This window comes from Palaemon carinicauda, chromosome 5 (assembly GCF_036898095.1).
Source record: "Palaemon carinicauda isolate YSFRI2023 chromosome 5, ASM3689809v2, whole genome shotgun sequence".
NCBI classification, from domain to species: domain Eukaryota; kingdom Metazoa; phylum Arthropoda; class Malacostraca; order Decapoda; family Palaemonidae; genus Palaemon; species Palaemon carinicauda.
In genome coordinates this window covers 168,677,005-168,704,721 of record NC_090729.1, presented here as the reverse complement: position 1 = coordinate 168,704,721, position 27,717 = coordinate 168,677,005, and the positions used below count along the sequence as shown (strand labels likewise).

Below are 27,717 nucleotides of genomic sequence, written 5' to 3'. Positions count from 1 at the left end.
CTCTGAATTGAAATTGTTTTCCAGAAAAAGCGGGCCGTGGTGCTCACGGCTCGGGTCCACCCAGGGGAGACCCCCTCGTCCTGGATCATGAAGGGCGTATTGGATTTCCTCACGATGGACCATCCCAAAGCTCACGTAAGTGTTTGTTGATTGAATTCTTTCAATTTGTGTCACTGGGTGTAAAGCGCCCCTCCGTAACATTACAAGTTTTACTCTATGTTTTACTTAAATTTTTTTTTTGCATCAATATTGTGAAAGGAAGCCTTCAATGTGCCTCTTAGATCTTCAAGGTTTATGATTAATGTCTAGATATTACGCAATATTTTGTAGAGTGAAACGTAATTTATTTGAATATGATACGGAAACCTTAATATCTTCAGGTAAGCTTCATATGCGTTATATTTATCCTATAGTAAGATATGAAAATGAAAGAAATCGCCAGGAATTAAGGTAAATTGATACATTATCGATCTTGAGTTGAATCATGTCCTTCATTACATGTTTCATTTAATCTTTTCTCATTGGGCTTCCCTTGCATCTTACAAATACGTGTATTAATACTGTATGTATGGTGTTAATTTTCTCAATAGGAGCTCCGATCGCAGTTCATTTTCAAAGTGATCCCGATGCTGAATCCAGACGGGGTCATTGTGGGAAACCACCGTTGCTCGCTGGTCGGCCGAGACTTAAATCGCCAGTATAAGATGGTTGTCAAAGAAATGTTCCCTGCCATCTGGCATACCAAGGCCATGGTCCGTAGGTCAGTATAATGTGTTTTTAATCTGTTAACAAACTAAATTCTAATTAGAGAGAATGTAGAGGGTTGCGTGTTCACTTCTAGTGGTGTCATACGAGCATTTTTGTGTGTGTGTGTGTGTGTGTGTGTCTGGTCACCAAATACTTCTGAAAACACTGCAGAATATGGTATAAGAGTTTTTCGAAGTGTTTGTAATAGAAAATATTGATTAAATGTTCAGTGAACAAAATTAAAGTAACATGCTTAAATGGAAGTCATGAAGATGGAGTAATGAATGGTGGTAGAATGGAAGTGGTTGATTCTTATAATTATTCAGAAGGGTGGTGAGATGAGAAAGGATGTAAGTCATGGAATAAGAAAAGCAAGAAGGCAGCAGAATTTTTGCTGAAGATTGAGAGGGGAATCTAGGGGGTGGGAATTAGGTGATTGATGGACCAACTCTTCTTTCGGTGGTGAAGTATGGATGCAGAATATAAATGAAAGTATAAAGGTTGAAGCTGTTAAAATTTGACGTATTACATGTCGGGGTGGGGAAGAAGAACTGATTAGATTGGATATGCGAAAGTGCTTACAAGTGGTGAGCACTGGTAAAAAAAATAGATCACTACCCCAAATTGCTTAACCAGCGGATTGTATTAGGAAAGGAGGAGAGGTGGGATGGATTGAATATGTGCATGTGTACATATCCATTTAAATATTTAGATGTCATTTTTTGATGGCTCGGGTACACCAGTCTTTCTATATTTGTCAATGAGAAGGCTTAAAGTGGCGTCAACCGAAATCAAATAATTTCTTGTTAATTTTTTTTTATTGGTCTTTAGTGTAAAATTTATGAATGTATAAAATAGTAACATATGAAAATATTAATGACAAGAGGCCAAAAATACCAAAAACATGTATTGTGGTTATGACATCTTTTAGTGAGTGTTCTTTGAAGATGGATTTGTCGGCAAGAGCTGTTGTAGGGAAGTCCTCGTCTTATTCTTTGTTGAGAATCTTATCATGGAACGTGTCTCCAGAAACAGAAATTTTACCTTCTTGAAGGGTATTTATTTTTCAGATTGAAAATATAGATAACTTTATCTTTTGAACTTTCATATGTGGGTGTATTTTGCTTAGAAAACAGGTTTGTTCATCTTAGAGCATTTTCATAGCTGTTGCATTAGCCGTAGCCGTAAGATATTTTTCTCTGGAATTGTCTATTTTGACCTTTTCACCGACTTTTCTTTCCAATAGGTTAATGGATGAACACGGTGTAGTTATGTATGGGGATTTCCATGCCCATTCGCGTAAGCACAACATCTTTTTGTATGGCTGTGAGAACCGTCGAAACCAAGACAACCATTTACGAGAGCAGATTTTTCCTCTCCTCCTCCATTATAATGGTGGGGATAAGGTACATTTTCCCAGGACTACCATTTTTTTTGCAATGCAAAAAAATGAGTTGATATCCTGTGCTGGAATTTTCAATCTATTTTTTAGTAGTCTTTCCTATTCACTGAATAGAGTAGTTTTTTTCTCCGACCCCAATGCTATGTTCTTGAGCTGTTCGTTATACTTTGTCTCTTATGAAAAGAATTTAATTTTCTCTGACTTTCATAAAGAAACATTTATTTCCATTAAGTTAGATTCCTCCCAAACCATTAAACGTTATGCAGGGCCCAAGAATTCTCTCTGGCTTTAAACCCTGCATTTCCTACAGCAAAGACGTAATGCAAAGCCGCGACTTCTCCCTATTCCAGTTTAGCTTTCGCAGCTGCAAGTTTAAAGTCCACCGTTGCAAGGAAGGCACCGCTCGCGTGGTCGTCTGGATGATGGGTGTCTTGCATTCCTACACGATGGAGGCTTCCTTCGGAGGCGCTTCGGAGGGCCCCCGCGCTGGGACACATTATAACATCCATGATTTTTTGTCCATGGGACGCCAGTTCTGCGAGACTCTTGTTGAGTATTTTGATCCGCAACCGATAAAAGTAAGTAAAATTTTTATATATTGTGGAAAGTTATTTTGGTGGACATTCGAGTCTATGGAAAGAAGGGATATAGGAGAGAATTAAAATGAAAAGTAATAAAATTAATTGGAATGTGATTCTTTTACCATTGAATAATTTAGTGGTCAGGCCAATGTCTTTTTCAACCTTAGTCCCAATGTAAGAAATCATAGATATATTTTCATTGGGTAAAGATGGAAAAGACTTAGAAGGAAAAGATGCGTAAATTTTTACATTTAATTTACTCATCCCGACTGATCTTAATTGTCAATAATTTCATAAATAATCTAAACCTGTTCATTTTATCTTCCTTTGCTTGCCTGCTTGGGATTCTTGTTATGGTTAGTATTTTCAACTCTTTAAATAGTAATTATTTTGCATATCAATATTGGTGTTTCCAATGTCAACTTAAATGTGTTTACAATTATTTGCCATTGGTTCGTATTGAAGAAAAATATATCAATATATAATAGAATTTAAATATTCTTCTGATATCATAATTATAGTTTTTCAAGTTCATAGTATTGACTGTAATTGGCATTTACAGTAGATGAGAGACTGATTGTTCTTTATTGTGTCGTTAATTCACAGTAAACGGTACATAATTTTAAATTGAAAAAGTGTGTAACCATTTCTGTCACTAATTTACAAGTTTTAATTTGCATTCATATATCATTGGAAGTAAAGCTTCACAAAAATAATTCATTTCTGTACACAAAATGTTTTTGGGAAATTACTGTGTTGTTTTTAGGTGTCATTTCACATAAGCAAGTTAAACACTCAAGTTACATAAGCAGGTTAAACACTCAAGGATTCTGATCAAATATCTCTTTCAGGTGCAAATTTTCAGGAGAAACTCAGGAATAAACTTTGGTCAAGGCTCATTAAGAAAGGATCCAATGCAGACGAACCAGCATCCATCGATTTCAGGTTAGTTCTTCAGAAAATTAAATTGCAATTGATATTACAGGAGTGTTTCAGAAGGTTCTTCCTCACAGCATGAAATAAAAAATCAAGTTAGAAAAATATTTTGGTATAAAATCATTAGTAACCAGAGCAAAATTTTACATTTTCAAGCAGTAGAGTTGAATTTTTTTTTAAACAATATCAATGAAAATCAGAGAGAAACACAATCCCTTCAAATTGGAGTTAATCAATGCTTCCCCATGAGTTTTATTATTATTATTTTATTCTTATTTATTTATTGGTTCTTTCCCCACACTTGAATCTTTCTCCTCTTCCAGTGAGACGAATTCCAGCAGTGGGGAGTCTGATCACCAGGTGACCCCCGTTCGCCTGAGGAAGAAAAAGATCCCTCGAAATCCTCGGAGGAAAATGATAGGAGGCAGAAGCAGTGTTGCTCAGGTGGTTGATAAAGTCACTTCGCAGATGAGGATGGTAAGACTACATCCTTAAAGCAGCAGGGCTTGACAATTTCTTTTAATTATTGAACATTAACGAAATTAAAGCAACCCAAACTGGTTTGATGCAATATGGAGAAAATCGTCCTAGTTTCTCTTTTGAAAGTGAGGTTACAATATCTTAGGTTCTCTCTATCAAAGAATGGAAGTTTTGTCTTCCAGGAGTAAAGACTTAATTTGCCCCATTTTCGATCGTTGCATCATTCTAGAGAAATTCTTTTATTTGAAGGTTATTTTGAATTCAAATTGTCTATTGGTGCAGGTGCAATATTTGTTGCACCCAACCTGTAAGAACAATTTTATACAACAAAGCACTGAAAAAAAAGAAATATTATTGCAGTTAGAACGTGCCTGAAACTTTCAGAGGAAAATTCCCAGAGTGGCCCCAGAATATTATCATATGAAAAATTTACATTACAAATTATCTCAGAAATTCAAGGAATTTTCAATTTTAAGATATAAAATAATGCATCGTAATAGTAAGATCTTTTATTTTTCTGTGGGTTTTGTTGGAATGGTAGATACTGTTTTGTACATCCTTATAGTATTCTGCTTTGCCAACTAATAAAATAGGTTTTAAATTACACCAATAAATTTCACAATGTGCAATAAAAAGAAACCTCTTCAACGTATTTTACTTGCAAGTTTAAAATGGGATACAGATGGTTAATAATGACTAATACACATAAATACTCACCTCTATTATTTATATGTGTGTGTATAGTGTACTTAAGTTTTTGTATATATATTTATGATATATTTAGATAGAAAGATATATCGTGGGAGAGAGAGGTTCACATGACTACATAGAAATGTTGTACAGAATTGAATGCAATGTAAATTACAAGTTTTTTCTTTATTTCTCATCACTTGACAAATATTTGTATATACAGTAGTACTGTGTTTTTATAGGCATAAAATTTTATGTCTTGTGAACGTTTGCTTAATCAAAATACTGTAATATCCCAAGCGTGGGTCAGTCTGTGTATTAGGAAATAATTACAACTGTTGAACTTGGGATGATTAGCTGGATAAGATGCATGTTTTGAGGATTCTTGTTCTGTTTGATTGGATTTTTAGTGATCTTATATCTCGATATTTTTCCCTTATTTATGTTTAAGTTTCATTTATCTTAACATATTCAAAAGACATCATTGTTACTGTTCTTTATTTATGTGTCAACCACAATGCTATTTAGGACAGTGATTTATTTTGGTTGTTAGAGCTGTAGTGATAAACCTTGTGTATGTGAGCGATCTATCTGGGCTTACCATAAATAGCAGTACAGTAATTTACTTTGATCTGTTAATACCGGTATGTTGGTTTCTTTCAGGGACTTCAGTAATATATTTTGTTTCCATAATGTCATGTAAGTGATACATCTTCTAAAGAATATTTTAGCCCATGCATCTGGCCATACAGGTAGAACAGTAATAAGTTTTATTTCAGGTATTCTGCAAACATTAATTTGCTTTGTTTCTATAAAACTGTCGCCGTGACATACCAGGTCCTTCCAGAATTTGCAGTAATGTGCTTTCTTATTATTGTACAGTACCTGGACCTTGCAGAAATTACAGTAATGTGACTGATGCTGTGACATACCTGGTCCTTCCAGAATTTTCAGAAATGTGCTTTGTTCCCATTGTACAGTACTTGGTCCTTGCAGAAATTTCAGTACAGTAATATGTATTTGTACTGCAATACAATAAGGTATATAGTCCTTGCAGAAATTACTGTAATCATTTTTGTTTCTGAAATATAACAATGTGCCTGATCCTTCCAGAAGTTACAGCCATTGGTTTTGTGTTTTTAGGACAAATCCGATCGTCGAGCCAAAGGTTTACAGCACAGCCGATCTGGTTCCTCAGGTTCACCTGTGACCAGTTCCCGAGAGCCTCTACTCGGTGACCGGGTCAGTGGTGGTAGACTTTCCTCTAGTGATGGTGGTGGTGGTGGTGCGGCCGGAGACTCAAACCTGGACGGCACAGTCTACAAAGCTGTGACGGATAGCAGTGGCAAGCCGTGCCTTAAAAAACTCCTGGAGAGACCACGGACCTCTACCAGTGTGCTTGACCCCAGCTCAGGACGTACCAGCCTTAGACCAACCCAGTACAAGTTAGAAGAAGCTTTGTCCCCCACGCCCTGCTCAGCCCCCCCACTTCGCAGGTCCAGCCATAGCCTGATCCGTCCCTCCCCGCCACAGCCCTCACCTCCCCCTCCTCTTCATCCCCCTACCCCTCTCCATCATCATCCTCCTCTTAACTCTGTACCTCCTCGGGAGAGTTCTGTCTCTCCTATCCCGCCAGAGAAACCTTCCACTGGCTCTGTGAACGAGCATTTAGCACACAGACTCAACAACAACATCAACAAACACAGGGATCTCGGCCAGAGTGTACGTCTATCACAAAGCTCCCCTTAGTAAAACAGCATGTCTATATAAGAATGGAAGAAGTACAAGTCATATTTCTTTTGGAGAACAACAAACAAGCTCATTGGGAAGATGAGCAAAATGATATGTCGTGTTTTGAATGATTTTTTTCTAGTTTCTATTTTTTCCAACTACTGGGGAATGTTGCAACTTCAACAAGCTTCTTAAAACAATTAACAAAGTATTGCTCTTCAATCTTTTCATATTCAGATTTTATAATTTGTTGTTAGCGTAGCACTGGTGTATTTTTATTCTACTTTAAATGGTATTGTGAAAGGATACCGTATGAAAGATGTTTATTTGATACATAGCTCTGTTTAGATAAGATAACAGTTCTTAAACTTTTGCTTCCTCACACGACTGCAGAAGCTATAAAAATCCTTGAACGGTAGCTACGGGAGACATTGAGCTACAAGAGATTCCTAAAGTGGTCGACCAACTACCAAAGTAAGTGACAAGCCTAGCAATATTTGGTTTCTGAATCAATCATCAGAAAAGTGGCGTAATGGAAAAAAAGGTATGCAATATCAGGGAGGTTATAAATATTAGTAAATATATTAATTTTCGATTTATATTCTCAAATTAGACTAAAGTATGGTGATTTTGGGGCTTCAGCATAAATGGAATTTTATACACAGAAACTGTTCTTGAGTAAATTTTTAATTTAAAAAATGTGGGGCTCAATGCAATCCTGACTTATCACGTGATTCTGTGGATACAAGTAGCTCACAACAATAGATATTATGTATATGATACTATGACGTGTTTAGATAAATGCAAATAATAATGGAAAGCAAAGATCGTTATATTTAATCTTGATACATGCTTTTAGATACACAATAAGCTAAACTTAACTGAAATGCGTTGATTAACTTTGATGTTTTCTCTGCTATAAAATTCTTAAACAGTCAAGAATCAAAGACCGAACATTGAGAAGTTTTATATCATACCATTTATCTCAAAGTTGGAATAGGAATTTAATTGTAGTTTTGCATACACATAATATGCGTAGGTCTTCTCTTAAGTATCTCAGTAGATTTAATGCCCAGAGAAGGAAATCCTACAGAATTTATCCTGGACAGTCATCGTCACCCGTGCCAATTATGCATTGTACTTCATTCATTTCTTGTATAGTGCCTCAGTGTAAAACATCCTTCTAACTTCACAGACCTTTCTCCACAAAGTAGATGTTTGTAGATGAGTTGTGCTTATAACTTTATTACCGGAAGTTTCTGTCTGTCACTGCTTTTTGCTCTCACATCATAGCAAAACAACTGTGGTTGTCTGCATCTAGTCTAAGTCTTGCAATTTTAACCAACAGTAAATTCATTACATTGAGATAGCCACCTGATTCTCAGGGGGCTTTGATATTCTAAACTAGAATCTATAAAATTTTATTCGCTTTACGTAATCAGAATTGGATTAAATTGCTACTTAAAATAACCAGATAAACTGATGTGACGATTAGACCAATCTTGCACTACAGTTGGTTTCCTGAAGACACCACATGACATCTTCCACCACTAAACCCGTTTTAAACGCTTCTAAAAGCTTTGCATGCCATTTTAAACCGTTTTCTGTGACAATTTAATGTTCAGATATTATTTGCTCTAAAACTGCTCCGAGATAAAGGCTTAAACTCTAAATGTATTGCCTTTTTTTCAGCGATGGCCATTCATACTGTACCATGATGCTGCCGCGCTAAATTAACCATTGATTTTGATTTTAATGTATGACAATAGTAGTAATAATGTGATGATATGGAATAAGAAATAAAAGGTGGTTAAGTTTTATGGAATATTTACAGCAATTTTAGTGAAATTTTATGTAATATTGTTTACAACACGAGCTTGTGGTATGCCCTGTCCACTGCCTCTATTTCCCTTAATCTGTCATTCATGTATTGTAATTATTGCAAAAATCCTAGCAATATCTGATGAAAAGGTATAATTTAGCGTCACTGTTTAATGTCTGGTCAATCATTCTTTTCCATGTTGATACATTTCCTGCCACCATTTAGCACTTACCAACATTTCCACTAAGTAGCTTTTTATTTCCCCATGTTGGTGTCAAATTAGGTTTGTAAGTTTGTTAATATATCACACAAACACATCAAATTTTTCATGTAATTTGTTTATCTTAAATGGTAAAGATACAGTATTTTGGCCACCTAAACACCAATTTATGGGTAGAATTGCAATAAATTGCCATTTTATTGATATTTAGCAACGTAAAATCTGGCAAAACTTTCAGTTGTTTGGCTTCTTGTTCAAAGGTTTTAGAAGTAGGATTCCAGCATAGTACTATGCACAGTGTTAACTTCAGCGTTGATGATGAAATTAACAGTAAAAAGTGGTGGCTTTTAAAAGAAATTGAGAATACTGTACATAGATTATGAAGACATCATTCAAGAACTTTGTTCCTTTTCCTCTGTATATCATTTGGTTTTAAAGTTATTCTTATTGGAAATAAGAACATTTTATATTGATGATTTCATAAAGAAATGGTAAGGCAGTGGTCTGCCAACTTTTGTAAACAATTTACAAGGGTTATTCCATAAAATTTAACCATATAGATAGAAAAATGGTGCTTAGGCACTCTACTTTAAAATCAAGCTTTGATAAGAGTCTTTATAATCAAATCTAATCTTAGTTGAGCCCATCGTGGCAAGATTTTAGTGGTTTTTTATCAATTTTATCGTTTTTTTCTTCCCAGGACACGTACGAGGCCGACGGCAGGGATTCGGCCGAGCCCCGGGGCTACTTAGACCTTGCCACCAAGAGCTACATGGAAAAGATGGGAGAGCTCATGTCCAGCAGACAAGCCATCAGTGACACCGAAGGTGAGGGCGTAAAGGGCATCCTGAAAGGTGGTCTTCTGTGGTTCCCTACATTAACTTCTTATGCTTCATGTGTTGTATTTCCTTGTGGCAAAAATCGACAGATTTTGTATTTGTACTGTCCTTGCCTTTCTATTGCCACTGTACGTCAAATAATCTTAATTCTTTGTATTGTGTTAAGCCTTATGTTTGTCGATGCTTTCAAACAATGTTAAACTACGATTTCTTTTGTTTGAATAAAACGGATTCTCGCAGAACCAGAATCACGAGGATTGAGTATGACGCTTTTCAATGCAGATTAGCGGTCATCAGGCTCAAATGTAATTGTCTCTCTAATCTGGTGCCTTGATTCGACAAAACCCACGCTATTACAGTGGTCAGTTACTGTAGATTCGAGATTTCTGCTGCCACGGCATTGCACAATTAACCACCTCTTTTAGTGACCCGCTAAAAGTTGGAGAAGAACAACAGACCTACTACATTGACAGATCTGTTTTGGAAAGTCCGGTGATTGGTAATGTGTATAATAATTTGAATTTTTACTTTTAATTTATGAAGCGAGGAGTAGAAGGAAAGATGACAGATAAATATGAAGCACGGGACAATAATTGTATACGCCTTCTAATCCAGTTATAGGAATAAGTAAAAGACTACTGTATTTACATGCAAATACGTACATATATGTGTGTGCTGAAGTACACACATTCGCCACATAAAATATTCACCTCTCCCAAATGTAAACCTCACAATGCAGGTAAAACAGATGCCTGTGGAAGCGCTTTTATTTAATGCATTGAGAGTCGATGGTGCTTTTGTGTTTTAGTCAAACTGATTAAGAAACATTGGAGACTAAAGAGGAAGGAGAAAGGAACCTGGAAGAGGCTACCAAAATCTTCTCTCGCCTCATTCTTGGTTAATAAAGGTAAGCAATCTCTCTCTCTCTCTCTCTCTCTCTCTCTCTCTCTCTCTCTCTCTCTCTCTCTCTCTCTCTCTCTCTCTCTCTCTCTCTCTTGACATTTTCTATCCATGTGCTGTAAAGAGTAGACCATCATGTTCAGAACCCTGCTAACTTTTTCTAGTGACAATCGACGATCTGAAATCGCACGACCCTACTACATAGAAATTGGAATAGTACAGATAATTCTTAGTTGCATATCATCATATTTACTATTTTTTATCCTCTAGACTCATGATGTAACATGTACCAAGAGTCACCTGTCATGTTATAGCTACATTAAAAGTTAACTCAAGATTTTTCAATTTAGGTAACTTTCTAGTTTCAATTTAATCTCTCATCTCAGAAGTGCGTCTTTCAAAACTAAAATGTATATTCTATAGAATCAAATCTTATTGTTTGTCATATTTTTTCCATACGAAAGATTCAATTTGGTCAAGCATTCTTGATTTTGATGGATGTGATTGATAAAATTTTCTTACAACTAATATAATGGTTTGTACAGTAGCTCAAATTGTTACTGGGCTGATTTCATCCCATTAGATATTTTAGTTTTTGTGAAATACTAAGTCCTTTGGTAATTCCAGAAAATTAAAGAGACATGTGTAACAACTGCTAGTTTTTTCAAAATATTTAGGTAAATAATTTTCTTTTTAAAAGAACATAAAATGGCTAACTTATATGCAATTAAGGTATTGACTTGCTTACCTCTGATAAAACTGACCCTCCTTATATGTCAGTGAAACCATAACCTTTTCGTATTTATAAAGGAAACTGTCCTTTTTGTTTTCATGAATTAAACAATGACTTTTTTGGATTCATAGATTATAAAAATACCTTTTCAGATTTAAAACTCAAATAATTTTTTTCTTGCTTATGAATTAATCAGTGACAATTTAGTATTTGTAAATTGAATAATGATTTTTTTGTATTCGATAATAAAATTTATTTTTATAAATTAACCAATGACCTGCCTCTTTATATATAAATCAAACATTAAATATTCTACTTATATCTAAACAAAAAAATTTTCCCTTGGTTTTATTAATGTTTAGTTTATGTCACAAACTGAAGACTCTCCCATATTCTGAGATATGTTGTTATATACTAGTATAGTTTTGTTATCGACTCATAGTTAGTCCAATTAAACTTGTGTTCGCACTTTGAATTCTCACCTCGTGTTTGAACTGGTCATGTTATTTTTCTTTTTCTGAATGTAAAATAACCATTTCGTACATTTGTATTTTGTAACGTTTTACGGTAACTTACTGTTCCTACTTTACATTTTTAACCAAATAGTTCCTTCTATACATTTCTGTTTGCAATGCAACTTCTCATGCTGACCATTACTGTTCAGACTGTAACTACATTTCTCTTCTAGCTGTGACTGTTCTTCCTGTATATTTCTGTGTCAACTGTAAATGTTCCTGCTGTTCATTTTGCCCTAAGTGTTCCAGTTGTGCTTCTATCACTGCTGTAACATTTCTGTTCTTGCTTTATATTTCTGTTATAACTGCAACTGTTCTACTGTTTATACTGTAGATATCTGTTATGACTGTAGCTGCCTTCACTGTACATATGTAACTGTGCCGGCCTTGTTTTGTTTATATTTTGACTAACTTCCTAGTGTACATTTCTATTCTAGCTGAAACTTCCCTTGCTATTTTCTTTTAGTATTTTCATTATCTGTTCTTGTTAAACAGTTGACTATATTTTCCTCCTGTGCATTATATATTTGTCTGCAACATTTTTTTTCCGACAGTAACCTGTTCCATTTTACGTCTTAGCTCTAACTTAAACTATCCCCGTTAAATATTTTGTCTTGACTCACTGCTTCTTTTTGTGCATTCAGTATAAAGCATTTCTGTTTCACCCAACTGCTCCTGATGTACATTTCCCTCCCACTGTAATTTCATTTTGTACGTTTCAGTCCTAACTGCACTCTCCCTGCTGTTTCTTCTGTACAATCATTTTGGCTCTAACATTTATGTTCTAACTATAGCCTAATAGTTCCAAGAGTATCTCTCTCTCTCTCTCTCTCTCTCTCTCTCTCTCTCTCTCTCTCTCTTTGCCTGGACTAATTATTGATTGTGGCTGTAATAATTCCTAATTTAACTAAAGCTCTTCCTTCTGAGAATATTTCATGGCTTTAAATTATTTGTTTATACTAACGCTGTTATTGCTGTGCTTTTCTGTTCTTACTGGAACTGATTGCAACTTATGTTTCTTCCCTAGCTGTAGCTGTACTTAGAGTAAACTCGTTTAGACAATAACATTGACAGTAGACTTAATCCATCCATGTTGTCCTTTCTTTATCTCATTTTTACCCTGATTCTTCTTTCTTCCCGTCTTTTGATTCCCTTAATCTATTTACAGTGAAATATTATCTTTTTAAGTTCTCTTTGTTGTAATATATTTTACACAAATTCCAGTATATTAACTGATACCACATGAATTTTAGTTACGTCATGGAATAATTCATAGAAATATATGCAATAGATAAGGCATCCAAATCACCTTTCATAGATATGACAACGGAGATCTTTAACGTTCCCTTAAATGATAAATACTGAATTTTACGCCTTTCTGGTGGGTCACATTGCCTATACCTATACATGGAAAAGCAAACATAAATATACAAGAATTCGATATAAATAACGTCTTTATTTCATAATGTTGAGCCACAGTTCACTGATTGTCATTGTCCAGGACATTCCCGAACCTGACCCTAGGAGAAATTCATAGTGGCACCTTGACAGTCCGGGAAGGTCCGGGATGTCGCCGTGTATGGTTTTGCATGTCAAAAACATCCTGGGTGTCCCCGGACGTTCGGGGTAGAAGCTTAGTCCTGGACAATCTAGGTGGTCTTTGATAATCCTAGATAAACGTAGTCTTACCGGCTTTGATGTAACTAGCTTCACATTACTCACTCACATGTTGATGTTTAGCTTTGGTGTGTATTTCAGAATTGATGTATAGAGTTAAAGTTCCCACAGAAGTGTTCTGTGACTTGAGCCTCTCTACTTCCAAAGTACATGTACCAATCAATCTTTCGATTAACCTTAATGTTTCTGTACCAGTTGTGAATGGTGTCGAGGTGTCATGTTTCTGCCATTTAAAACTGTAAAAAAGGGTCTTTATCTATGATGAATATATAGTATAATATTTTTTTTTACACCCATATTTGTATAACATGTACACAAAACTGCATCAGAAATATAAAAGTCAGTATAATGTTATAAGGGAACATTAAAGATCCATGCTTGAAAAATAAGCTGTTGCATCTTGCCATTTGAATTAGGACATTGCTTGCTCTGTACCAGTGAGACACAAAGCTTAATGTTAGTTCTTCAAATATTTGTTACAAAACATCTTTTCTTGCCGACCAATCAAGTATTTAGTGACAGTTGTTTTCCACTTTTGTCTGTTTCTCTCAGATGCAAAAGTGGGACAAGACTCGAAATGGACCAGCAAACCAAGAAGGAAAGATACCTCCGTGAAAGGAGGAAAAGCGTTGGCCAAGAAAAAGCAGAGATCGGCAGAAGTTATTGATCTTCCTATAAAGAAGAAGAAAGTTAAGGCAGGGGAACATGATTCTGAGAAGAGTGCTTTATCTTCAAAGCTAAATTTAAACAGCCAGAGACATCCAAAGAAGAACAAAGATTCTTTAAAAGAAAGGGCTTTGACTCAAGGAACTGATTATTCTGGGAAAAACACTATGCCGCAGGGAACACATTCTGTAGATGGAGAATGTGAAATAAAAGAAGTTCCAGTAAAAGAAAACTGCCTTCCACTTGCGAAACAATCTTTCCGTGAGGAAGAAAGTGTAGAAATCGACAGAAGTTCTTCAGATGAAGAAATTGCAAAGGAAGAAAGTGAAAGCTCAATAAAGACAGAGGATCATTTAAGTGAAGGACGGGGTGAATCTGAGACTCACTGTAATTCGTCTTTCAGGAGAAACTCTATGAGAGAAAGAGCTTTAGAAAAAGATTTATCAGTCCAAAGCTCACTTCAACCAATTGAAGAAGAAGACTCAGTACAAGAAGGTTCTCAGAATGATAGTTCTACTGAATGGGAGAGTTTTACTGATGGCCAAATTGAAACTGAAGAATCTTCTTTTAAAGAATTGAATTCTGGGTCAGGAAAAATAGGTTCGCCTAGTGGATCTGCAAAATTGGGTATTTCAGGTTCTGACAGTGAACCGGGTTCATCAAGTGAACCAACGCAATTGGATGAATCAGAATCTGAGGAAGAGTCAGAAACATCAAATGAGTCTGAAGAATCTAGTGATCTAGATTCTGATGACGAATCGGGATCTTCGAGTGAATCGGAAGAATCAGATGAATCATGTTTAGTAGGAGTTACGGAGTCATCAAGTGAATCTGAAGAGTCAGAAGAATCTAATGCCGAAGGAGAATCTCACTCATCAGAAGATTCAGGAGAATCAGAGTTATCAAGTGAATCAGCATCGACGGAAGATGTAAATTTATCCCCTGAGTCAGGTTCGATGGAAGGATCCCAGTCGGGGAATGCTTCTGCTTCATTCAATGAATCTTCTGAAAAATCTGATTCATCTGTTGAAACAACAGGAAAATCCAGTTCAACAGAAGATAATTCATCGGAAAATGGAACTTCAGAAGCATTGGCTTCTTCAGATAAGGAATCATCAGAAAAGTCAGTTTCAAGGCTGAAAGATTTGGGTGAGAAAGCAAAATCGATGGAGGATGATACCTCAATAAGCAGTTCAGCAGATGACTCACTAAATGGGCTTTCAACCAAGGAACTTTTGTCTTCAACAGAAGAAGAAGAAAAAGAGATAAGTAATGAAGATGAAGTAAAGATAGTAGAAATATCAAAGGCCTCTAAAACTCAAAAAGTATCTGAGCAAGAAAGTTCCTCTGGAGAAGAAAATACTAAAAGAAGTAGTTCAAGTATGGAATGGACTGTAAATAAAGAATCAAGTCTGCAAGATGATTCCATCACTGAAGAGTCACTGAAAAAGGATGAACTCTTGAGACTTGAAGGTAATTTAAGAAAGACTTGTATTGTTAAGCCAGAAAACTCGGTATCAATTTTTTCCCCAAGTGAAGGCTTCAAACAGACCACCACTCAATCTTGTCCGGGAGGAAAGGAAGATGAGATTATATTGACTAGAAAGATGTGTCAGATGACTGGGAATTCCACTGACAATACAAATGTAGCAGATGATTCACCTGTTGCAAAGTCAAAAGTTGCAGAAGAGCTATTTATAACAAATTTAGAAGTATCAGATGAAGCTTTTATAGATGAAGCAGAGGCTGACTCGGGTCTTTTAGATAATAGTACAGAAAATGATGTAAAGAAAAGTTACTTAGGGTCTCAAGAAGAACACTCAAACCAATATGAAATCTCTCTTAAAGAAAGTACTGACACTTCACAGCAGATCCAAGTTGAAAAAGATTTGAAACACAATCAAGTCCTTGAAAGCACGGCTGGAGAAGGCTCACTAAAAGAGAGAGTCCAGCCGAAGCTTTTGCGCAAGAGGATTAACCAACAAACAGTAGCCACAAACCTTCAAAGACATATGAATCATAAGGACACGAAAAAGTTCCAGAATGAAAAATTGTGTCAAAAACCAGTGTATGGGGGTTTGGAAAAATTTTTGCAGCAGGACATCAAGATAGATCGAATCTTGATGGAATATAAAAAGAAGATGAAAGAGGGAATCATAGTGCATCGTAGATGCCAAGAATCAGAGAAAACTATTCCTCAAAGATCTAGGGACAAGCCAACTCCACGAAACAATATAAAGGAGGCTACAACTAATAAAGAAAATAAAACAAAAAACATTCGGCGCTTAGACAAAAGAGAACAGATGAGGCCTTGTGAAGCAAAAAAATCAATAGAAAGTAGAATTGCAGAGATAAGACCAATTAAGAATTCCAGGCCTTTGAAACAGGAAATTCCCCAAGATAAAAATTTCAACAGAAGCCGTCCAAGGTTATCAAATAAAGAATCAAAAGGGAGGGATAATGTTGGAACTAAAATCCGTCAAGGAAGTACATTGGGCCTACAGACATTCAGGTGTGGTAAGGATGACACAACACCAACCATTCTGAGCAAAAATTATGTTAAAAATGAAAAAAGAGAAAAATACAAACAACCATCGGATAAAATTCAACCCAAAAATTATAAAGAGTTGAAAACTCCCGAAGTAAAACAAAAGAATCGACTTTTCTGCATAAATGAAGTTGATCTAAACATTCAGGATAAAGATAATGAAAGCATGACGAATTATGGTGAAATTGACTTCCGGAAGAACACAAAACAGAAAAGAATCGAGAAGGTAACCTCTTTCCACGAGATTGTTAATGGTAGATCAGCTCAATGTAAATATAATGAAGAACAGCAAAAGACAGTTATATGCAACTCTGAAAACCGTCAGGCATGCAAGGAGACTAGAAATAGCAGGCGTGTTATCAATAAACCAAAAGTTTCTCAAATAAAAGAGGGAAATTGCAACAATGTGAAAGGAAGTTTAGGAGAATCTGAATTGAGGAAAGTAATACCAAGGATAAAGAATAGGAAAAATCAGACGGTAAAAGAGTATAAACAAAAGAAGTGGTTGAAACATGAAAGATCTCTGGATGACAGTAAATCTGATCTGACTGAGATTTACGAGAAGAAAACTGGAAAAGGTCGTGGCCTACAAAGTGGGTCAAAGGGCAGATTTGGTGTATGACGACAAATGTCAGTAGGGAAGTAATTCTATTTCAATAACAGAACAGTTTAGTTGAGTCAGTCTTAAGATGCTTCTTGCCTTATCCTTCGTAATCTTTTAGACTTCATAGATCTTTCACTTCTGCATACGAGGAACAAACCAGTTGCTCTACTAAGTAATTTATAACAATATGGTCACAGTAAAAAAATTGTTTGAATGGAATCTTACCAGAGTGCAGCAATGTGTTGAGTTGAGTTGGATAACTTTTAAACCACTTGTATCTATTGCAAAAAGAACAAATTGACCGGCAATACATAAAAATGCAAATCAAGCAAGCATCTATCATTTTTAGATGTAACCAGAGGAACACGGGTGTTTTATTAATTGTTTTTATGTGACGACAAAGTTTTGTAACCAAGTTGCCAATGAAATACCGTAATCACTTTCTTATAACTGTAAATGGAAACTAGAAACCATATTAGTAATTTTGATGAATGATTTTATAATATTCTCTTTTATGAAAGCTTTATAATCGTTGTGATAATGAATGAAATGCTGTAATAACATTTCCCATAAGTGCTACTTTACTTCTTAGTGAAGTGTGTAAGAATTTTATATCTCTTTGATATATGTCTCCTGTTATTTCTCCACACTTCTGCACCAACAAATCACTCTCAAATTATAGTATTTCGTTTGTGAAAGCATCAACAAACTCAAGCGCCCGATAGATTTATCTCCGTCAATTATGTAGGCCTGTTAATACATCAGTGAATGACACAGTGAGTTGATAATTAGCCGTGTTATTGATAAAACAGACAAGACAATCAGTGTATTCTTTGATTCCTTATCTCTGCCAAACGAAACGAGATGCTAGGATGTTCACCCTCTTTCGTTTGTTAGTCCTCAAGATTTTTTTCTAAAAAAGTTAATGGTTGATTTCAATAATATTTTGTGGAGGACGAATGGATTAGTTTTTCAGCCGGATCCGAATGCTAATCCAGTAATTGATATTCGTAGTGTTGGCGGAGGTATGTGCTCTCTAAGTACATTGTATATCAATAAATTTTGATGTTTCATATAAATAAATATATATTATATGTATGTATATATGTATGTATGTATGTATGTATGTATATATATAAGATTGAATGTATTTCATTTTGTGTGTGGTTCTCGTGTATATATATATATATATATATATATATATATATATATATATATATATATATATATATATATATATACTGTATATATATATATATATATATATATATATATTAGCTATGATAAATTGATTTTAAAAATTGGTTTATTCAGAATTTAAATATTTAGTTTTTTAATACTGTAGGCTAAAGTCAATTTCCGGGTAGACTTCTAGACATAGATATCATCATCATCATCTCCTGCAATGCCTATTGACTCAAATGGCCTCATTTAGATTTTGCCAGTCGTCTCTATCCTGAGCTTTTAAATCAATACTTCTCCATTCATCATCTTCATGCTTCATAATCCTCATCCATGTAAGCCTGGGTCTTTCAACTCTTCTAGTGCCTTGTGGAGCTCAGTTGAAAGTTGGGTGAACTAATCTCTCTTGGGGAGTGCGAAGATAATGCGTAAACCCTCTCCATCTACCCCTCACCATGATCTCATCCACATATGGCACTTAAGTAAGCTCTTATAGTTTCATTTCTAATCCTGCCCTGCCATTTAACTCCCAATATTCTTCTGAGGGTTTTTTTCTCAAATCTACAAACTCTTCTGAATATTTTTTCAATGTCATACCACGACTCAAGTCCATACAGTAACACCAATCTCACAAAAATTATATATAGCCTGATTTTTATATGTAATTTCAGTCGATTTGATTTCCAAATTTTACTTTACCTAGCCCTTCTCTGATTTTTTTTTTTCAATCTTTCATTAAACTCAAATTCTAAAGATCATAGTTCCTAAATACTTGAATGATTCCACCTCCTTAATCCTTTCTCTTTCCAATAATATTACATCTTCCATTGCATGTTCCATTCTCATCATCTATATTTCTTATATTTATCTTGAGCCCAACCTTATGTGAGATTTCATACATTCTGGTATGCAAGCTTTGAAAGTTCTGTGGCATTTTGGTAATAAAGACAGCGTCATCATCATATTCTAGGTCCACTGATTTGTTGTTACCAATCTAGTCCAATCCTTCTCTGCCATCCCCAACTGTTCTATGCATCACAAAATCCATGAGGAGGATAAACAACATAGGTGACAACACATTTCCCTGAAGTACTCCACTGTTCATTGGAATTCCATTTGATAGGACTCCATTAACATTAACTTTGCAATTGCTATGCTCATGAACAGACTTAATGAAATTTACGTATTTAAGAGGAACTCCATAATAGTGGCCCGTGTACACTATCAAAGGCGTTTTCTTAGTCGACAAATTCCATCAAAAGTTGATTTCTATATTCTATGCATTACTGTACATGTTTTAAAATTAAAATTTGGTCAGTACAACTTCTACCTTCTCGAAATCCTGCGTGTTCATCTCTCAACTTTTCATCAATCTTTCTCTTTAGTCTCTTTAGATTGAGCATACGATATATTTTCATGGCAACTGACGTGAGTGTGATGCCTTTGTAATTATTACAATCGGTCAGATCTTTTATGGCCATTTTCACCAACACTCCTAGCTCCCATTCATCAGGCTTTGCCTCTTCATGCCACATTCTACAAATTAATCCTTTAAGTATTCTGGGACTCACTTAATTTTCAGCCAAAATTATCTCAGCAATCGTTGTATCATATCTATCATATGCCATATCCTGAGTTTTTAACGATAGCTTCAACTTCAAACACACTAAATTCATTCTGGGTGCATCAAAGTCTTCCTCAGCTTCAGGTATAACAATCAAATTACTCCCTTCATATCTCCTATTCATTGTCTCACATTGATATATTCCAGGTTATTCATTAACTCCTTTGTCGTGTACTTCTTTACTCATGAGTACATTAAATTCAAAATCGAAAGAACTCTACGACACTAAGTAATAACCTGAAGAAAACATGCAACTTGGATTTCTTGTATACTTTTATAGCTGTATACTTTTATCACTCCCCAGGTTTTTGGATAAAGATTCTATACAGTACTTGTTATTGGAACATTTATGTTTATTTTGCATAAAAATAACTTTCTGTTTTTAATCAAGATTAAATAGGTCTGGCAATAAGTGGAAGTGAAAGTGTTCAAGATACAAGTTTTTTTCTCCCGAATTAACAAATATGCTTTCCACACTAATGAAAAAACTACCTTTTGAATTTAGAACTGTAATTAACAGATAAAAGTAAAAATGGCCTATTTATATTTATTTATTTTTTCATATAACCAAAGATTCTAGAGTTTTCTGGCATTCTTTGAGGAGTTTTGAATCCCTAACCTTGGTATTTGTAAATTTGTCTGTGGACTGAAAGTCGGGAAAGATACCAGCAGATATATCTGAATATTTAGTGTTGGCAACCATAAGCACGTGAGGAAGACACTAATCTTTGTTTTAGCAATTACTAAAAAGTAGGCAATATAAGCAGGGTAAGCAATTAACATCTTGCCACCAACCAATGAAGCTGCCAATTTTCCTGTGACAATGTTTGAATTTGCAAACCCTGAAAGTCGTAGCCAACAAGTGCGTTTTTTTTATTTTACTAGCAATAGTTGAATAATTATTTGACAAATTTTGGCAGATTTTCTTATCATCTTTTAGATTAGTTGTGATTGCACATGATTAGTATCTTTTTGAAACCAAAATGGGAAATGCTACTGATTTATTCGAATGTATGCTAATGCAGAATATCAGTAATATATAGATACGCGTCTATGATTTACAAGGTTCTATTGACTCAATAAGTTTTTCATGACATTTTTCAGAAGGCAGCGTAAGCAACTTTTGGGAACCAGATCCTCAACCCCGTATCATGCTTCCAACGCCTAGATACTCACATTCCAGGTATTATATTTTGTGATCATACCTAGTGGTATGTCTCAAATTGAAAGCATTTCCAGGGAAATATATTTAGGTTTGGTCCAGGTTGGGTTAGGACGTTAGGTTAGTAAAGTTAAACTTGCTCCCTCTCCTTTCTGCTGTGTCACAAAAACCATATTTCATTACGATATTGATTTTTGTTTCTGTAACTTCTTGGAAATGGCTTTCATTTTATTGTTTTATTTTACTGGTTATGTGATTACAGTGTTTCTAATCATCCTACAGTATTTTTATATTCAATTGAATGTCACAGAAGTCGTTAAGAATGTTTTTGATTGATATATGAATGTCTTATCTGATATATTTCTGCATTCCTAAACACCACACTTTTCTTTATTACGACCTAATATCCTTTACTTTTGTACATTTAAATTTAGTCTTCGGAGGTTAGACGCCCTAGAACCAGTCGTAGCAAAGACACGACTGCATGACCCAAGGCGTCCGGTCAGACCTGCACGTCCTCCGCAACTGTACACGTCCGTTCGCACTGCCCATGTTATCCACAGAGGTACCTCACGCGTCCAGAGGTCGGTCCTGACGCGGCGGGAGAAGCAACAGCAGGGCGACCTCCTCAGAGAAAAGAAGAGGGAGAAGGAAATCGACAAGCAGCTGCAGTACCTACAGGACGATGTTCTCAAAGACACCAAGTCGACGCTCTACTTCGATCCCAGGCATCATCATCATCAGTATGATGTCTGCGACAATGACAATCTTCTGTGGATGAGGGGGTCGCACTCTGAGACCGTTGACTTGATGACCGATCCGCTCCACAATGGAAACCTAACGTACCACCGATACTCGTCTCAACCGTCGCAGCTTGACATGGGTCCATGCGATGATCTCCTAGTGTCAGGGGAGGAGGTTGTCTTGAGATTGTCAGTTCCATCTGTGCCCAGAGTGGGTCCAGCTCCAAAATCAGGCGAAGAGTCACCCTTTGGAACGGCTCCTCGGAGGTTGGGCACACGCAAGGTCGGCAGGAAAACAGGCACTGGGAAGACCTCCTCTAACCGGGATTTAGACGAGGAGCAGCTGTGTGCTGACATAGCTGCTTGCGACACGTTATTTCTGGATACTTCTGCTCAAGAAACGCCCGAGTTAATAGCAGCCAGGAATCTCAAGGGAAAAGTCAAGAAGAAGAAAGCTGTGAAGACCGTAGGAGGCAAGGACTCTGAGAAGAAGAAAGGGGAAAAACAAGAGGATGCCGAGGAAGACAAGGCAGAGGACGAAGAGAGTGGGAATGTAATCGAAGATAATGAGAAAGATAGTTCTGAGAGTCTACAACCAGATGGTAAAGTAAAGAAGAAGATAAAAATAGTTATTGGTAAGAAAGTGAAAACTAAACCCAGCAGGAAAAGTTTAGCAGAAAAGGATACTTTACCCGAGAAGAATGTATGATTAAAAGGTAAACTTAAGGTTATCGTGCATTACTTTTATACTTCACTGGAAATCATTGACGTAACTGTAATAAGTTATATAAGTTGCTGCTAGCATTAGTGACAGATTACGTTCAGTTTGTAACATTTTATTTTTCCTTGTGTCATTGGCATTTGCTTCTTATGGACGTAAATGATACTGATAAACTTATGGAGTATAACTTAGGGTAAACGCAGGACCACGTTACTTTGCGTAAGTGCAGTTTAAGATCAACTGATATTCACTTGTTATCTTCATGTACTGATTCCCTGCTCGTGACTTCGATAACATCCTGATGCTATAACAGAATAGATAATCTTTACAACATTCGGTTTTAAGGTCAAGTAAGGTTAAAACTTTCCTGGACTGGTACAATAAATAGTGTAGTGATTGAACGAACATTAAACTTGTAATGAAATTCCAGAAAACAAAATTTATTTCAATTTGATCGACATAGTATTTTGAAAATTCCTCCCTGGTGATTTCATTCTTAAATGCTGATGGAAATATGATTTTGAAATCTTGTCTTTAGAATTATTTTAGTGCATTTCACGTGTTCAGGTGAAGACGGTGAGGACAGTAGAAGAGTATTTGCTATGTAGAGGAGTCATCAGGAAAGCTGTAAGTAGTAATAGAAAGGATTCATGGTTACACAAACAAAATTTCATGACTTAGAGGAATTGAATAAATAAAGAATAAAGGTGACTGTCCAAATAAGACCTGAAAATGGTTTCATGAAGAATGTTAGAGCAACGCAGTTTGTTTATGTTAAATTCGTAAAGCTTAGAAGGGAAGCTTATCACATAATTTTTTTTTCAGAAATTCTTGCTTGTGGGGTCTAAAATTGGATATAAATAACAGTAACTGCTGTAAATCCGGATAAATCTATTGTGTAAACAGGAGATTGTGATGACTCAAAAATTTCATCCTGCCTTCTAAATGTCCATGCCTTTAGTCTCGGAAAAAAAAAAAAAAGTTGGTGACAAGAATTATTGCATTTAATGTACTGCTTTTACTGGGTAATGAATGTTCTGTTCAGACAAGTAGAATATTTATTGTAAGTAACAGCATTCTGCAGGAGTAACCTCGTCAAAGACGTAAGCAGTGTTCTAGGGCTAATGCTATATTGCAATCCCTTGTGGGGGAGAAACGGTGTTTTTGCTTTCAAAGATATGTGCAGGTGTCTCAGATTTATGCAAATGTGATATATGCAAAGGAGACCAGATGTAAAACGAATGTGCGTTGAGGCATCCTTCCTGATAAGAAACGTCTTGGCGGTGGACACCATTTCCAGATAACAAGTAAAAAGAAAAAGGCTCTTCCCTTTGAATATGCCACTTTTTTAAATCTCTGGTTGTTTTGATCTTTTCTACCGTGTGCAATGTATGTGCAATTCTAGTATAACAGGCTGGGTCTTAATTTTACGGGCTGCAAATTTACAAGACTGTCTCTGTCTGGAAGGGTCAGACACTCCGAAGAGGGGAAGGGGGCTCAATTTAATGCCAGGGACTCGATCTGTGTGTGTGAAGTGACAAATGCTTTTTCTGCCATGAAAGTGTCCCAAATTTGTTGTTGTATAAAGAACATCATCTGATTTTTTTTTTCAATTTAACAAAAACCTGAAGTAATTTAGTTTTTTCAAGTCTTAAGAGATACGGTAACTATTTTTACTTTCTGCTGTTATTCGGGTGACATTTAAGCCGACAACAATAATCCATGTAGTTTCTTTAGTCCTTTAACAATTGCAATGCACTAAAAAAAAAGGATAAAATAACCCTGACATTTGATACAACATTAGCATTAAGGTATCTTCATATCTTTACCCGCTTGAAATTTAATTTTCTATGGTACAGATTAGGAAAAAAAAAAAATCTCATCAACGAGATATCCTCCACTTGGATGCTTATGGATAACTGTTGTCAGCTTTATTTTTCATTACAGGTATAAACTATTGCTACAAACAGTAGTTTTACATTATGCTAAGGTGGTAAGTGTTTTACTCTTTTTTGTATTTTGAAGACATTAAAAGTATTTAATAGCACTGTGGTTTCCATTACCTTGAAATAAAGATTGAATGTTTGAGGATCCGCTTTTCACCTCTAATTCTGAGAAATAATTGGCACATATGATTATATTCCCACTGTTGATAATATTCCAAGTTTAGGCTATTACTTTAAAGAGGAAAATGAATAGAAACTGGCACGAGAAAAATATTTTGATTTCCTACCACTTTAATGCCTAAGTACAAGTTGGAATATTGTTGAATATGAGGTAATGGAAGCAAGATGCAACCATAATACTAGATGACGAACTTGAAATCATATGTTTTACTTTAAGAGTTTTTTTTTTTCTGGTCATAGATCAGGGGAACCCTACGGTACAGGACCTCCACAGTCATTTTATCATGTTCGTTCGAAAGCATTCAACATTTCACATTGCATATTGCTCGTTTATTGTCAAATCCACACTCAAAACAAGAAAAAGAAAGTTTTCAGTTTCCTCTTGAAAGTCTTAAAATCTTCAGTGTTTCGAATGTCTGGTTGGAGCTTACTGTATTATCTCGTGGTCTCATAGTTAAAGGTTCTAGAGCCGACAGTAGACAATTATCTAGGTTCCAATAATGTGAAAGCATCAATAACTATTCTCATGTCAACATGATTTTTTGGCTGTACCACATGTAACAATTCTCTTAGATATTGTGGACGTTCGGTTGTGATAACTTGATGGGTTATTGTGCATATTTTAAACTCAATTTTCGCCTTAATAGGCAGCCAGTGTAAATTTATTAGTATAGGAGTGATCCTTTCCCGGGATGGGATACCTTTTATCAGTCTTGCTCCTCTATTGTGTTTTGTAATTTATTGAGTTTCACCTTTGGTAGATTGTAGTGGATGGAGTAAAAGTAGTCAATTCTGGTAATAATACATTTTATCACAAGTTTCTTTACACTGTTCATCCAGGTTTTTCTTTACAAAAGCAATGTTTCTAAGATAATAACCAGCATCTTTTACTATATTGTTTATTTGGACATTGAAATATGAGAGACAAGTTACAGTCAAGAGATATGCCTAGATCACGAACTTTACTTTGCAGAGTTATTTATGTTTATTTGAATATCACCCACGTTTCTTATACGCTGTCAATTATGGTATTCACTAATCCAAGATCTTGGAGTAAAATGCCACTTACGGAAACCAAGGGATATTACAGACTCTGTTAATGATTCACAAAAAAATAATTAAAGTTGACACATAATTACTAGTTATTCGCGTAAGTGGCAATTGTCTAACGGAATAAAAGGGGCTATCTAATATAAACGCAATAAAAAGGCGAAGATTGTTCCTTTGAAATTAAAGAAAATACAGGGAGGTTGTACTGTGTAACTTTTCATTGTATTTTTAAACTAACAAACCAAAACGCAGTTTTAAATTTAAAACTTTGATATTTAATCAAATATATCACTAAAAGAATTGTGTGAATCGTTAGTGATCATATTCGTATTGTGCGTACTGACTACTGCCATACAACAATAACCAGCATGATAGTCTAACAGTGTTGCCAGATATAGGAGTTTATTACTTGATTTGGGGATTTTGGAAGGGGATATTCTGTACAAATTTCTATGAAGAAGAATTAAAGATAAGTAAACCTTTATATTATTGCAATTAGTTTACTTGCACTTAAATGAAGTATTGTAATTTCTATATTAGTAAAGCCTACATGATCAGAAGAAAATTATAACTGTGGAAATGGTGATTTTTGGGTTTTTGTGGGGATTTTTTTTTTATCGTGAGTTTTGGGGATTTGTAGACTAATCTATCTGGTAACACTGGTGAGAGACATCTAAGATCTAATGCCGTAAGTACAGTTAAGTCATAACTGTCGCCTACCGGATCCTTCCATGATCATCACATTATTCGTACCTCATAATTATTATTCCGTTTTCGTGTGAAGTGCTAAATTCGTAGTAGTTAGCTCTCGTGTACGTTTTGAGTGGCATGTTGTAAGGTTGTTTCGATTATCCAAGATGATTATGTAAACTGCCCGACGAGTACTCTGTGTCGGGTAAGAATCCTACTTGAGTGACGTTTACTATGTCAGCAATATTAAACTTAAGTTTTTTGTGCTTTAAAAGCACCAGTTCCCTGTTTTTTGAACAAAACGCTTAAATGCCCAAGTCTAGTAAGACATGCATATTTTGTTCTAACTTGTTAATAGCCTTATACAATAGAATAATAATCCTCAGTAGACGATAAACACTGGGTGAATGTATGATAGCGGCCTCCTGTATGTATTATTATGGCTAACTTAGAATACAGCAGTGAAAGGGAGGACGCAAGGGGGCCTTAGCCTCCCCCCCACCATTAGGTAAGTAAGGACACGGCTTGTAAGTTAGGTTATGGGGGAAAGTTTAGGTTAGTTGATGTCCCTTTGGTAAAGTTTACAAGTTTACAGGGTGTCATTTCGAACAGAAAATATGGTTTCCTGTAACAAATAATGAGATTTAACTGAATTTGACCATTTCAATCACAAACAAACAGAGCAACCAGTTCGGCTAACTTCAAGTTGCAGTTGAAATGAAGGTGAAAACCGGTTAAATCACGTTATTTACAAGAGGGAAAACATATTTTCTGTTAAAATGTTTAAATATAATGGCTCTTGTTCCGGCACGGGCTCGTTTCGCTCGCCAGAAAACAAAAACATTAAGCTCCTATATACTGGCAAGCGGTAATGTTGAGCTGCGCACGCTAACATTAGTAACGCTAAATATAATGGTTCTTGTTCCACCACTGGCTCGCTTCGCTCGCAGGAAAATTAAACATCTAGCTAGTATGTACTGGCAAGCTGTAATGTTGAGCTGCGTAAGCTAAAAAAAAATAGGAAAACTAACACATTAAAATTAAAGAAAGTAATGACTTACTTTTATGACCGGGACGACGAAGCTTGTAGGTCATCGTGACTGTGACGACTTAACTCCTATGAAGTGAATATCTTTCCTGTATGATAGACACGAACGGCACTTGGGACCCTGTAAATGCTGGGGTATTACATTGAGATTTAAGAAAATTATCAACATTGGATGACGTATCTAAGAATTCACCATGAAATTTAGGAAATGCTTTTAAGTACGGAATACTGCAGCCGCTACAAGTTTCTATAACTTCCATTGTAGAATACGCATAAGACC

The 27,717-nt window shown here is 35.6% G+C and overlaps 1 protein-coding gene across 4 annotated transcripts in view; it reads left to right on the top strand.

The window, feature by feature from the left end:
- Positions 1-24,552, top strand: part of LOC137641601 (cytosolic carboxypeptidase 2-like) — a 306,984-nt gene extending 282,432 nt beyond the window's left edge. For 3 of the 4 annotated variants that reach the window (XM_068374319.1, XM_068374320.1, XM_068374318.1), the window contains exons 9-18: positions 25-135; positions 591-760; positions 1,994-2,153; positions 2,500-2,727; positions 3,596-3,675; positions 3,990-4,143; positions 5,980-6,558; positions 9,310-9,436; positions 21,002-21,080; positions 21,494-24,552. In XM_068374319.1, coding sequence (XP_068230420.1) covers positions 25-135; positions 591-760; positions 1,994-2,153; positions 2,500-2,727; positions 3,596-3,675; positions 3,990-4,143; positions 5,980-6,558; positions 9,310-9,436; positions 21,002-21,080; positions 21,494-22,511 — 2,706 coding nt within the window. In that variant the 3' untranslated portion in view covers positions 22,512-24,552. The remainder of the gene's footprint in view (positions 1-24; positions 136-590; positions 761-1,993; positions 2,154-2,499; positions 2,728-3,595; positions 3,676-3,989; positions 4,144-5,979; positions 6,559-9,309; positions 9,437-21,001; positions 21,081-21,493) is intronic. The other variant, XM_068374321.1, reaches the window with a different exon arrangement.
- Positions 24,553-27,717: the final 3,165 nt, after the last annotated feature.